The 15302-nt window shown below is 39.6% G+C and overlaps 1 protein-coding gene across 1 annotated transcript in view; it reads right to left on the bottom strand.

Moving 5' to 3' along the window:
* FANCM (FA complementation group M) overlaps nucleotides 1-15302 on the bottom strand; it is an 83095-nt gene that overhangs the window by 13698 nt on the left and 54095 nt on the right. The window contains exon 14 of the mRNA XM_059819733.1: nucleotides 209-2201. Coding sequence (XP_059675716.1) covers nucleotides 209-2201 — 1993 coding nt within the window. The remainder of the gene's footprint in view (nucleotides 1-208; nucleotides 2202-15302) is intronic.

Raw genomic sequence — 15302 nt, 5'->3', positions numbered from 1 at the left:
GCATTTCAGCCTCCAATGGCAGGGTGTACTAAGATTCTGGAAAGTCTCCTCATTGAGCCAGCTTCTAGTATTACAACTGTTATTCCCTTTTCCTTTCACCCTTCCCACCTAAGTCATAAAAACAAATTGAGGATGCAAAAGATACTGGATTCTACATTATTTATTTAAACATGATGGTATTAACTAACTATACCCCTGAAATCCCTACCTTCAGCAGGGGACACACATGAACGATGAAGGTTGGTGTCTTCCAGGTTTTCAGTTCTTCCTAAAGGAGAATCAAGTGCATTCACAGCTGAACTCCCAAAGTCCTGCCTACATGGGCTTGTATTTACTTTATCTGTAAGAGGCACCTCTGGAATTTCCTCCCTGGCACTAGAGAGGACATTCATAGGAATTCTTCTGATAGTTTCAGTACTTATAACCTTTCTACTTGTTGGGGTAGAAAGTGCAGAAGCCAAAGCTTCAGGTGTTCCACTTCCCGTTCTTCTGTCTCCTGACTTCAAGAAAGGCACTGCAGTGATAGCATCCTCAGTCCATTCTCGATCATTCATGCTCCTACTCTGGAATGGCAATGGTGTGGAAATGTCTCTTCTCTCAAAGCTTTTACAGTCCCGTTTTGGCGATGTTTCACGTCTGGAGCTATCATTCAGTATTTTTTTTCTATCCTCAATGGATTTAACATCTGCATGACTCCCTAAGGCACTGTTTAATTTTCTAGTATTATTAATATTTTTATCTTCTTCAAAGATTTCATTCTCACACTCTTCCATGGAAAATCCCAGATCAAAGTTAACAGAAAACAGTTCTTGAGAACAGTCATAAAGATCATCATTATCCAGAAACTGCTCAGTCACGCTAATATCAGCTGACATTTCCATGGGGGTTGTTTTACTGCTTATTGGCTGCTCCTTGAAGGTTTTGTCAGCATTCACGCAGCACACCTCTGAAGGAGGCCACTCGGAGCCTCGCTCTGCAACTGGCCTAACAACACTCTCACCTGAATCTGACTTGACTAAATGCTTGTTGTTCATAGAAAAACTTCCACTATTTGTGTCACAAACCTGGTCATCTTCAAATAAATGTATATTCTTCTCTTCATCAGTAATCACATTTTTCTTGTTCATTTCAAGATTTTCTTTATCTTCTTCAACAAAACACTTATTTGAAGGGTTATTTGTCAGAGTGTGATTTATTGTTGGAGTGTTCTTTTGAATTTCAGTGAATTCTTCATTGTCGAACAGACCATCAAAGCTGTCATTCCAGTGAAGTTCCTCTTTGGCTTTAACAACAGCAGTCTCTGAATATGACACCGTTTTTGAAAAACAGGTACTCACAGAAGCATGCCATTCACTGGTGACTTTTGGTTCAGGATTTTCAAAGAGCAGCAGTGAACGATCAGTTTCTGAGGATGCAGGAATGACTTTGTTCTGCAGTCTCTCTGAATAACTATCAGAACTAACTTTTTGAAAAGGACATATTGTTTCTTCATTTGTCATCATGTTTTCAAAATCATGAAGTTTATTCAAAGAGGGAGGAGATTGTGATAAAAACCTTTTCACACAGGAAAATATTCCTCTTAACCAGGAAGGCTCCTCAGATGATCTCACAAGCGCAAATGAATCCACGTATGATTCAGGAAGATAAAATAAGTCAGAGGATGCAGGTGATTTCTCACTTGTGAAGCTACTATAACCCGAATCTGTGTGGTTTGTCCCCAGTGACCTACAAGCTTTATCTGCACCTTTGTCTTCCTTTATTGCTGCACTTTCATGAATTACAGTACTTTCACTGTTGTCACATAGGTCGATAAATTCATTTAAGTCAAATGTCACCTCTAGTTCCTCATCCTTTTGACTGCCCTGGTCAGTATTTTCAACCAGAGCAAGCCTTCTTGCTGAGTATGAAGCTGAAGTATTAATATCTGTAGGCAACACAGGCACTTCCAAATTCAGACCGGAAGTTCTTTTGGGAGTCTTTGTTTTTGTTATTTTAAATGTGGAAAGTAATTCACTCCCATTATCATTTGTATTAGGTAACAATGGGTTTCCTTTTGATCTGTGTGCCATGTCTTTTCTAGATGAGCGTGCTTTCTGATCAGATGTGGAGTTGGTCATGGAAAGATGGCTTTTATTCCTTTGAACATTAATGTCTTCAATATGTAAGTGAGGCTGAATCTCCAGTTCATAGCTGCAATCTCCCTGGTGACAAACACAGTGTAATATTTACTATAAATACATACAGGCTTACAAGGACCTGTCATAAGGATATTTAAAACAAGTGACAAAGGTTTTCATACTCCTAAAGGTGATTTGAAAGGGGAAAAAAAACCCAAAAGGAAAGTGCTTTGCATTTAAGGTCACAACTTTCAAACAAAAAGTTTGCTGGCAGCTTAACTGCAAATCCATGCTTGGGTAGTCAAACCTGAGTGTTTTAGAAAGACCAAGAGACACCATGCATAAACAAAGATGGCATTTAACAGAGCACCAATGCACACTATTCTGCACTGAGCATCTGTGTCGTGCAGTTAAGATGCAGTTCTCGGAACATTAACAGCAAGCAACTTCACTTTGCTAATAAAATGTGCAAGGTATTATGTCGTCATAGACAGGCTAATGCTTACAGGCTGTAGTTCTGGGAGGACTAGCAAACTGGGAAAGGTGCTGTGAGCAGAAGAAACCCATGTTCAAGTACACATGAGCCCAGAGTACTCTGTTCTCTTTGTACTACCATTTGTAATTTGGCTATTGCCATTGGTGGCACATTGATAACTTCTCACTTACATACTCAACTTTATTTTTTCAAGGATGCTTATTAATCTTCTGCTCAAAAAGGCACTGACCTAGGCAACCAACTCTTTTAAAAATACACTTGAAAAAAAGCACAATAGACTTTGACATCCCTCCCAGTTAGGTATCCATATGAGGACTGCCTGGATTGAAAAGCTATTTATTTATTGCCCTTCTCACTCTCTCTTTTAAATTAAGATTTCAAAATTAAGACATGCAATCTCCAAAAGGAACAGTAAGGGTCAAATACGGCTCTGAAAACAATGCTTTGAAACACTCCTTTGAAGTTCAAACCTGTTTCACTAATAAAAAATAAAAATGAGGATGTAAGATCTAAACAGAAGGTACAATTACTTTTTGGCAGTTTAGTCAGATGAAACCCTAGACTTATCAATCCCTGAAATTAAACAAGGTACCTTTGTAGAATAGTGGGTGATAAAACTGACTTTTACAATAAGAGGGTACCTGCTTCCTATACAAGTAACATTCTCCAAAAGTCTTACCAGATACAAATAGGAAAAAAATAAGATCCTCATAATCATAACCTCCTGAACCCTCCTCACTGTCCCACAAGAGTATTATTAGAGCAGTTCTACTTCAGCTTGTGCTAGCCATGCTGATATTCACTATTCAAACTCCAACAACATCCGTATCTTCCAGTAGCATATAGTAACCTCCCATCCTCCTCTAACTCTTCACAAGCTAGGCCCTTCACTCCTGATCATATATACCCAAGCAACGTACAGAATCTCCTCCTATGGGCATAACCCCTGAACTTCCTTCACAGAGAACATGACTTCTCATTTCTTCAACACCTGGTCTCCGTGTAATTGATTTGCTAAGAAAGTTTCCAGAGCTGTTCTAACCAATGGCACTGTGACACCAACATCTTCATAAAACTGGGACCACTGGGGCGTCTCTTCCAAAAGAGATTGTGAAGAAATTAAACAGTCGGAGTTTCCACAGATGGTACACCTGGAGCTGCTGTTAAACAACCTTTTACTGCTAGGCTCCTTACGGGAACCAGAGGAGTCAATCATGGAAAACAAGGTTTGAAAAATACTCTGGAAAGTCATTCTACCCCATTACACACGGCAGAAATAACCATATCTAAAACTATGACTGCCTGGCTTGTCTAAATGTATTCCTGAAAATGGGATTCGAAGCCATCTTCCACGCATTTGAAGACTGATCACATCCTAACACAGTTTTCGATCCTCTCTGGCTGCAGTAGATAAAGCACACTCTCCAGTATTAACAGTATTTTTTCACTCTCAGTAATAATAATAAAATCAGTATTTAGATTTTTCACTAACTTCATACACATGCCACAAAAAGGATCATATGCAGAATAAATAAGGAAGAATCTGTGTACAAGCTGTTTTGGGGTCAGGAGCACAGCTGGTTACAAATCCTGTTTACAGCAATGACACCTGTGTCTCAGTGACACATATGCAATTTCTATATGGTCAGCACAGTAGAGTGCTAGGGCAGGGGGAGGCAGTTCAGTTGCTGGAGATTCATCTCTAAAGGGCTGTGAAACACCTACTCCATTTGTCACTACAGAAGATGTTACTCAGCTGCTACACACTTACTGCCTAGGCTTAGACTACCCATTTATAAACATATCCAAAGAAACTAAAAGTTAGGATTTTTTTAAAAGATATCCCCAGACTATACAGGCTGACTTGTAAGAAGTCTTAATACCAAAATAGTGGAGAAAACAATTACTATGAAAGGGTTAAAGGATGATTTTGATATGTGTAGGTTCTAAGTAATTAGTTTCCCCTCAAGCTCAGTCAAAACACAGAATCAAGATATGAAAGTCTGTATGAAATCAAAGAGGAGTAACAAACAACAACCAACACGACCTGGTCCAATTAACTTCACAAATGTCATCTGAAGAGATTACATGTTTGGTTGACAAGGTAACAGTGTCGATAATGATATGTTTAGATTTATGTAAGTAACAACTGAATGTTGCATAATATTTCAGTTAAAGTATCCAAGCGTGATAAGAACATAATGTATATTAAAGGGGTTAAAGATTGATTAGCTGCCAAACCACTAAACCTTATTGAAATAGAAGTAGGTGATGATCTTGCCCACCCAATACACTTCAAAGAGGTGCAGTGCAGATCATTCTTGGCCCTATATTGTTCTGCATTTTTATATAACCCAAAATAAAGCAACCCAAAACTAATCAAACCTTCAGGAAAAGATGCGGGTTTTGAGTAGGGTAAGTCAAATCATAGCTGAACAATAGGTAGAGCAGATAAAAGCAAATCATTTATGTTTTCATGTCATCCAAAGGACCTAAAGAAACTCAAGAATGAAGTTCCTGAATTGGTAATGGTGGTATGTAATTGCTTGCTTCCATACCTCAGGAACGAGGAGGTGGCAAATGTGATGCCATTTTTTAATGGTCAGGGAGGAAGCTAAGAGGCTACTAACCTTATCCCCATACTAAATAAATTAGTAGAAGCTATAACAGATAATATAATTACTGGATGAGTCTTCTTCAGAAGCGTCAATATTGCTTTTGAAAACAAAACAAAAAAATATCAGACCTTACAAACCCATTAGATTTCTTTGAAGAGACCAACAAGCAAAAACATTGAGATGCTCTCATGCATACCATCTTCCCAGCTTTCTGAAAGGCTTTCAAGAAGTCCCTGCCAAACTCTTTAAAAAACTTAAAACAGAGAGAGCAAAACAGGGAAATTTCTTGCATGGATAAGTAATTGAGTACAAGAAAGAAAACAGGAGGAGTGAGGAGTTGTTACACTGAAAAACTTCATTAGGCCACTGTATATACCCAGGATTATGTTCTAACTTGAAAGAAAAAAAAAAAGGGGGACAAGAAAAAAAGTCTAGCAGAACTGCTGTGTGTCAGGACAACAGTCCAGAAGACAAATTTAGCATCTAGGACAAACTTTAGTAACCTAATTTCTAATTTCAGGCTTACATGGAGTTGTGTAACTGTCCTAGTTCAACTTGGTCATTCAAAATACTTTCTCTCAGTGAGTTTAGTTAATATCGATGGAGTGAAAGGACAGAATTATAATTATCACTTTTTAGCCCGAACGTGTACAACTTGTAGAATCTTAAATTACCTGATCAGGTCTTCTATAATCTAGTAAACTCCAGTGTGTACCAGCTACTCAGTAAATAGGTCATGCAGGAGTAGAAAAACAGGCATCTCTCTTATATTATTGTACTAAATCAATGACCTTGCTTAGAATTACTGATTCAGTTTAAAAAGCAATATTTTTTAATATAGAAAATAAAAAGGAAAAGTAAACTTAAGATATTAAAATTTTTATTTCTAATATATAAATATATGTATATATACAGACACACACACACACTCTGTTTTCTAGCATTTAAATTTAAGGCATCTACTATGAAAATTAAAATTAACCTCTCTCTCCTCATAGAATCACAGAATCACTAAGGTTGGAAAAGACCTGTAATATCATCAAGTCCAACCATTGCAAAAAAACCCAAACCAAACCAAACAAACAAAAAAAACAAAAAAAAAAAAAAACCCACAAAAACCAACCAACCACAAAACACACCACAACCCACACCAAAACAACCCACCCACACCACACACCACCATGCCCATCAAGCCACATCCCACAATGCCACATCCACACGCTCCTTGAATACCTCCAGGGATGGTGACTCCACCACCTCCCTGGGCAGCCTGTTCCAGTGTTTCACCACTCTCTCAGTAAAGACATTTTTCCTAATATCCAGTCTGAATCTCCCCTGGCGCAACTTGCGGCCATTCCCTCTTGTCCATCACTTGTCACTTGGGAGAAGAGACCAACACCCACCTCACCACAACCCTCTTTCAGGCAGTTGTAGAGAGCGATGAGGTCTCCCCTCAGCCTCCTCTTCTCCAGACTGAACAACCCCAGCTCCCTCAGCCGCTCCTCATCAGACTTGTGCTCCAGACCCCTCACCAGCTCCGTCGCCCTTCTCTGGACACGCTCCAGCACCTCAATGTCCTTCTTGGAGTGAGGGGCCCAAAACTGAACACAGCATTCGAGGTGCGGCCTCACCAGCGCCGAGTACAGGGGCACGATCCCCTCCCTACTGCTGCTGGCCACACTGTTTCTGATACAGGCCAGGATGCCGTTGGCCTTCTTGGCCACCTGGGCACACTGCTGGCTCATCTTCAGCCGGCTGTCAATCCACACCCCCAGCTCCTTTTCTGCGGGGCAGCTTTCCAGCCACTCGTCCCCAAGCCTGTAGCATTGCCTGGGGTTACTGTGGCCAAAGTGTAGAACCCGGCACTTGGCCTTATTGAACTTGGCCTCATAAGCTCTTTGGATGTACATTTTCTAGTGAGATTCAGGTGTCTGCCAAAACCCTGGTGATTTTGCTACTTAAAAGTGAAAAGATAAGTCTGTAAACAGATACAACCTAGATTTTAACAATTACAACTTCTTTAATCGAAAGCTTGATTGAAACGGAGGTAAAAGCAGCATGAACAACTGACATTTAAGCCTCTTCTGACACAAACCAGAAACTATTTTTAGAGCTGTTTTTTGGTTAGATCCAGGGAATAAGAGTGTTAAAGCCCGTGGAGTCAACACTGCCAATACAGTTAGTCATGTGGGTATATTATGTGGTTAACTTATGTTTTAGCATGAATATTAACAAAAATTACTACAGTAAGGTTGGTGGTTTTCACACAGTATTTTGCATGAGTAGGTAGAGCAGATGTCAAAGCAGCATATTCCGATCTATTAGAATGACAAGTAGTTACAATTTTTCCTTGTAGGTGATCAGTTGATCCCTTAATACTCCAGGAAAAACCCTTGTGTTTGCCCTCACACACAATCCTCAACACACAGAAGACGCCCTTTCGTGTATTCTGGACAACAAAACTCTGTGCCTCAAATGCTCAGTGCCATGACCATTCTCCCCCACTCCCCACAAACACTTTTCTAAGGTTTACAAATATTTCCTAGGCTATAATTACTGCTTTTAATATATCGGGTATGTTAACACACAGTCACTGAGGAAGCTAAACTGTACTTCAAACACATATATTCAGTTGCAATGGAAGACTTCTGGAGGATAAAGAAATCAAAGTGTGCAGTCCTCCTCCAGCTCCTCTCATTCCCACAAAGAGAGCTTCTGCCTTTCAGGAATCCTGCTCACCTGCTTGACAAACTGGGCTGTAGGCAGTAATCTGAAATGGTTTAACATAAAAGTATGTGCTATACAGCATTTATCAGTACCCAGTAATGAGGCTGAAGCACAAGAATGCAAGAGGACAAATACCCACAGCTGTCAGACAAAGGCTGCTTTAGCCCAGCGCGTTGTATCTGAAAGTGTAGAAATAAAAAAAGTTATAGTATAGAATAAACGAGACTATTTCAGTTGCGAGGGATGTACAACTCCTTCCCCAAAACATGTCCATCTGCCTGCCTAGGCTACTTAATGTGAGCTTACACTGGCTAAAAATTACGTCTGCACCAATGACCTTAACAGCAGTGGATGAACTTTCACTGTATACAAGGTATGGGCATATGACATATTTTTACCATGACATAATTTTTTCTGCTTTATTTTATATTGCTTTTCCTGCTGATTTCTGAAATTCCAATCCCTTTTTTGAGTAACAGTAATCATTAAACCAATGTTTACACAGAAGTATCCAAACCAACTCTTTCCTGGCTAAGGCAGCTTTCTCCTTCATTCAGCTTTGAACTTACTGGTATGGAATTTAATTCACCAACTTTTTAGATCTGGCTCACAGGCTAATTCTTTAGGAAATTTTGTAATTCTTTATGACCATCTTTCACTTTTATCACCAAAAATAATTTTTTATTGCTGTAAAAATTATCGCTTTTCCAAACCATTTACAAATGGGTTAAACAATTTTGATGCTTATGTGATTTCAGTGCTAACCTCCCTGCCATCTGACTACAGGCCACTATTTGTACCTTTCAGGAACTGGTTAATGCACAGAATAATCAATCCCTCCTTTTCCATGATTGCTTAGTTTCCAGAAGAGACTCTAGGGGAAGGAAAACCATAAAAAAATTTTTGGAAGTTCAAGTATATGGTATCAGATGACCTTTAAAAATATATTTAGTTAATTCATGTAAGAAGCCTAAGGGACATAGAAGGAAATGGTGGTTTCTACAAAAGCTGTGATACTTCTCTTCCTAACAATATCACATTACTGATGTATCTACTATCTATAGCAATTCTATTGCTGTTTTGCTTTCAGGCAGCTTGCCTGGAATGAATCACAAACTCTCTCTCATGTGGCCACCCGACACCCTTCTTCAAAACCCAAGTCAGTGTCTGATACCTCCTACTCCCGTGACACCCAGGCTGATCTAAGCGGCTGGGAATTCTTGAAGAACTACAATCTGCTCCTGCTTAGTAGCAATTGCCTACTATTTATTTATCTGCTTGTACTTATTTTGCTGATACTCTGAGAGAGTATCGGGCTATACAGCAAACACAGCTACACACATAAAAGCACTCAAAAGATCCCTAGAAGGGAAGATTTATTAGCAAAATATGGGGTATGTATCCTAGCAATTATGGGAACAGGTATCATTAAAGAGGCTACAGAGGCAAGAGCGAATGTTTACGAACATCTGAAGTATCAGAAAATAAATTAATCTGTGGTTTAGTAACTGCTTATTTTATAAAACTTTCTGGACAGAAGTGATAGCTAGTTAGTATTAGAGGTGCCTGACCTGGTAACTACAGATTGTTCTCTTATCTGACATCATAGACAGGTTAAAGCTGACGTTTACTATTTGAATTCCTTAGCCTGGGATGCCCCTGTGTTAAGTATTGTAGAAATACACAGGGGGAGGGGATATACCACACTACAGGGATATACAGCAATGTCCGGGATACCGATACATAATTTCCATGAAAATATGGAGAGCAAAATATTCCTGAATCACAGTGGCCATAATAATTTCCTAAGCTTACTGTATTTGCATGCCAATATTAAAAATACAAGCAGCAACAGGTATAGCCAAACAGATAGTGGAACTGTTGCATCCAAAAGCAGTTTTTCAACTACAGTAGCAGTTCAGTGTTCTCAATAAATGTGATTATATTGCGCTAAACTTTGTCATCAGTGCATTATTATAATATTAAAAGCAATGTTAAAATATTATCCCCCTCTCAAAACATCTCAAAGCATCTTCAAAGACATTTGGTGTATAGTAGCTCCTGCAAGAGTTCCAAGACTACAAGAATGGATTGCCAGTTTACACTTGGCACACTTACTGTAAAAGTTTTGCCAAATCAGTCTTCTGAAAGAGCTTAAGGAACAACCAACCAATTATTGACGTACATAAATATTTTGTCAGTTTATGAAATACAGCATACAACTATTTTAAATCCAGAAACCTAAATGCATAATTGCTGTACACACACACCCCCCCTAATCAAATAAAACAACAATGGGACAAACACAACAAAAGTCACCAGTAGGCAGAACAGGTACGTGCTCTGCTACTCTACTGACAGCAGGGAGGGAGATCAGGAGAGCTTACATTAGTAATAAAAACCCACAATAGGCAGGCAACTGTATACGATGGTGATTATATAATACCATACCAGAGAACACACATGAAGTTTCTCTTGTCTGTAGATTTAAGCTGGCAACCCCATATCACATACTTGCTATTTTATTTGGTTTCCATAAGATGTAATATTATGGCACTTTTTCCAGAAAACTGAGATCGTTTAACTTTGGTGGAAAGAATATTTTTGGCTGGTACACCTGGTCCTGAGGCAGAAGGGCTGCGGGAGGCTTTGATGCAGTGCTGTACAGGAACACTGAGTCACCCCTAAACACACTAGACACGCCATCTCAAATTAGCACAGCTAAGCCCTTCCAGGTGCCACACATTTTGCTCAATCCCTTGTCCCTTTCACATGGCTGACAGCCCAAAATCCTTTGCCTAATCACTCTTACTTCTCCATTCTCACGGTGAGCACAAAACCCCGCAGGATCATTAAAAACAGAAAGCACCTGCAATTAAAAGTCTGAACAATCTAAACCAGGTCTCAACTAGCGTTCAGACTCATCATTTGGCAATGAGATCAGAAGAATCAATATGGCACAAAGAAACTATTTTAATTGCAGAGCTGAGAGTTTTGGTCTTGCAGGTTCTCCCTGGCTGCCTTACTGCCCAAGACCAAAACAAACACCCTCACACCTTCACGCTAGGAAGCGTGCTCCTGTTGGGTTTTTCTGGAATAAAGAACAAGCAGGGCCACCTCTGCATAGCTTTCTTTTGAGAATCCCAAGACGGAGTATTTGCTTTGATGATCTGTTCTGTGCTGTTTAAGCCAGATTCAGTGCCCAGACAATAAATAGTGTCCCACAGTTCAAGCTAGCAGTTCTGCAGATGCATTAGTCCACCTGTCATAAACACTGGAACTAAACGCCATTTGCTGTCTTACATTATCTGTTGCTGGTTGGGGAAGAAGTCTTGCCACATCTCAGATAAGGATTTTAACCAGAGACATACTATTGGCAATGAGGGTCTAAAAAAAAATTTTTTTTTTTTTTGTTGTCTTTATTTGAACCATTTTTAACTTTGCATTCAGTGTCTCCTGGCAAAAACATCATAGCTGGCTGGAAACACTGTGCTGTCCCCCCAAAACATGTCTGATTTAAAACTTCAAAATCATGGAAAGCCTTTTCAGGTTCTTTGGAATTTTAGGGTATCCTGGGAAGATTTTCCCTGCTGTCAGGCATTTCATCCCATGAATCCTTCAAGGCAACCTAAGACAGATGATAAATGACAGACGATTTTACTGGCAGTTGTTCCGGGTTCATCTTCTAAACCCTGTCTCCCAAGGTGTTTGGTATCAGAGATTGCTTGAGTGAAAGAGAGAGACAATCCTTCTCACGGGAGTTTTTGGGTTTTCTTTTGTCTTTCTAGGGAGAACAATTAACCTGACTGTAACTTCACATTACGAACTCTCAAGTGGGAAATGAACACCCATAGTCATTCTCCCACATTTGACAACTTTTAAAAAGTCATTAAGAATCGCCTACCTCCCAGAAAAAAAATAATGCACTTCAGTATTTCCTGTTACTTATCCTCAAAAACTTGGACAAATACCATTTCAATAAAAATGATTGCTTTACCATGACCTTGTTTCCAAACAGTACAGTTTAATTTTAAAAAACGCTTAAAAGCTATTGAATTATTTTGCCTAAGGACAACTTGATTTGTTACCATGTTACACAAAAAATCCCTGCTCGTAGCTAGTAGAAAATCCAATCCCATCTGCCCAGTTCTTGTTGCTGTAGTAATAAAGCCCCACAGGCATTAAAGGCTTTTCTGCAGTGGATGTGCCTGTCACAGGGTTCACATTTGGGATTTCTTTTACTTTTTCATTTTCTTTTGATTGTGCCAACTTCTTCTCTAAATTTTTAAGAGCATATAAATACAATATAAACATTTTTTCCCAAACATTTTCACTTAATCTATTTAAAAATATCTAAGCTTTTTAATTGACTTTTTAAAATCTATTATGCGAAACACAACTGCATAGGAGGTTTCTTGGAATCACTGAATGAGTACAAGGAAAGGAAAGCTACGTGCCAGTGAATTCCTGAGCTTTCTTCTGTAAGAGAAAATAAAACACCCATAAAGAACACACAAATATCTCCAAATACTAATCTCTGAATGAGACTCTTCCCAAGAAATAATTAGTTCCACCGGAAACTTCTAGATCATTTGGTTATTCATAGTAACATAATGATTTGCCTGTTTTTATATTTTATCCCTCAGTAAGAGAACAATCAATAGAACTGTGGTTTGAAGTTCAATTTCATAGTTATTTAAGGAAATAGCTTTGACTCGTATTTGTCTTAAATCCCTCTGCTATTAAGAACTGTAAATTAATGTCAGACAGATTAGCAGTGGTATATTTGGCTATAGAATATTTATAGTAGCAACTCGGATGCGCAGTACATACATGCAAAACCTTTGAATCACTGCTAAAACAATTATTGTTTCCATCCGCTCATTTTCATATAAGACTAACATTTTAGGTAGACTTTTACAGGCTTAATTTCTGCTAAAGGTGAATTTCCCAGAGACTGGAGTAATATCCCTTTATCCTATCTTACTGTTTAATAATAGCGCTTCCTACAATGTCAAACAACCTCTAAACAGTAAGGTAAAGCAAAACTTCTGAAACTTTAAACTTCCTATAGACACAATCTTCACCAAGAATGCCCAGGTCAAAGCAGTCTGTAGAACACCAAGCTTGAACTGAGACTACCCCAATCTGCGTACTGTGTATTGAGAACACGCAACACGCTTGGGGATACATTAATCCAGCTGCAGCACAAGCACACTAAGCTAATGCAGGAGGCAGCAGCAGTCTTGTCCCTGAACTGCCTGTGCCTTGAGCAAGCACAATGCATCTGTGGGGTCTCACTGCAAAACGGAGCAGGATACTACACAGGGTTAAATTCAAATTTGGCAGAAAAGCATGATTTTAAACCTCATGTGCTGAACTGAGCTGCTCATGAAAATACAGTGGCAGAAAAACACACGGGGCCAGTGTTGTACAGCCCTGCACTTGCAAATACAGGCAGCTCTTTCAGTTGGTGGAATTTTGCCCACAGAGCTACTCAAACCTACACAGCATCAGAATCAGGAATACAGCCAAGACATACCCACCTACAGAAACATGCCTTAGTAGGTGTGCAGAAATTCAAAACATTGCCTACAAATCTCTAAGTTTCTTTAACTTTGCTCTACTTTTGCATTTTTTTAATTAATATTTTCCTTTAAGAACAAGCACTCTACAATACGAAAAAAAATCAGTGTCGTAGTTACTGTCAAAGGAAACCATCCATGCCTCCCCATCGGTCTGGCTATGGGCAACATGGCATCATCAGTTTTTGGCAAAGCTTGCCTAATTTTTGAAAGATCCTGATGTGAACAATTTTATATGCAATACTGATGGGAATATGATATCATAAGGAAAATCTAAATGTGTGAAATTAGAATACCGTATGAATGTTGTATTTATTCCAATTTTAAGTTTAAAGTACAAACTTCAAATCAAACTAGTAAAAAAACATTCAAGCTTTCAAGAGAATATCCCAAGAAGCATACAGAATGCATAGGGATGAAGAACTCAAGACTGCCTTTTATGAAGATGTAACTAGCTTTGTGGGCAAGAGAAGTGCAGTGGATGTTGTTTACCTTGACTTTAGCGAGATTTCTGACACAATCTCATAGCTAAAGTCACGATATATGGTTTGAATAAGTGGACAGTAAGGGTGGGTAGAAAACTGGCTGGACCACTATGATTAAAGCGTTTTGAGGACTGGTATGAAGTCCTGTCAGTGGCTAGCTGCTAGGAGTGTTTCTCACAGGTTTTTAGTGTTTGACATTTTTATTACTGACCTTGACTACAATACAGAGTGCTCCTTCAGTAAGTTTGCAGATGATAGGAGGTGAGGGGAAGCAGGTGACATGCTTGAGGGCAGGGCTGCTGTCCAGAGGGTCCTCAACAGGATGACACAAACCTCAGGACAGAAAAATGAGACAGCAGTGTGCCCTTGTGGCAACAAAGGCGATCGCACCCAGGCTCCATTAGCAAGACAGTAGCCAGGAGGGCAAGGGAATCGATTAATTCTCCTCTGTTCCTTATCTGTGAGACCACATCCAGAGTGCTTAGTCCAGTTTCGGGCCCCCAGTACACAAACTACCTCGGACTAGATCAAGTCCAGCAGAGGTGGCCAAAACTGCCACAGGGCTGGAGCACAAGGATGGTACAAGGGAAGACAAGGAAACTCTGTTCCGTCTTAAGAAGGGGATCTTATTACCATCTTTATCCAATGTAAGAGCAGACGGAAGACAGAGCCAGGCTTCCTGGGGGTAGGCTGAGGCCAGAATTAATGGGCACAACATGTAACAAGGGAAATTTCAATCGGATATTAGGAGAAATTTTTTCACCATGAGGGTGATCAAATGCTGAACTGGGGGCCCAGAGAAGCTGTGGGATTCCATCCCTGGAGATCCCAAAGGCTTGACTTGTTGAGGGCCCGAGCCACCTGATCTACATGGGCCCCGAATTGGACCAGCGAGCTCCACAGGTCCAACTGAACTGCTCTATGGTAATAGTGGTGGCCCTCAAAGCAGCATTCACTAACAGAAATGGTTTAGAACAGCGATATTTGTAAAAAAAATATTTTAATACTGAAAGGTTCTTTGGTCTGGTTTACTGTATAATTATACCCATTTTTCTCTGTATGCGTCTTCTGATTCACCAGAACTGAAGATGTAGGAAGACTGAATTAGGACAAGATTGGTAGTAACAGGAAAACAAGACCACCTCCCCCACACTCACACATGCTCTTGTGTTGGCAATACGGAAGACTGATCTCTTCTGAACTGCAGGGCAACAAGTTTTTGCTGGTGTGATCTACCTGATGAGTAAGGACTGCCACAGCACAGTGACTGCTCT

This window comes from Gavia stellata, chromosome 7, assembly GCF_030936135.1.
Source record: "Gavia stellata isolate bGavSte3 chromosome 7, bGavSte3.hap2, whole genome shotgun sequence".
Taxonomy (NCBI): Eukaryota; Metazoa; Chordata; class Aves; order Gaviiformes; family Gaviidae; genus Gavia; species Gavia stellata.
Note: the sequence above shows the minus strand (reverse complement) of the source record. Positions and strands in the feature narration are given on the sequence as shown.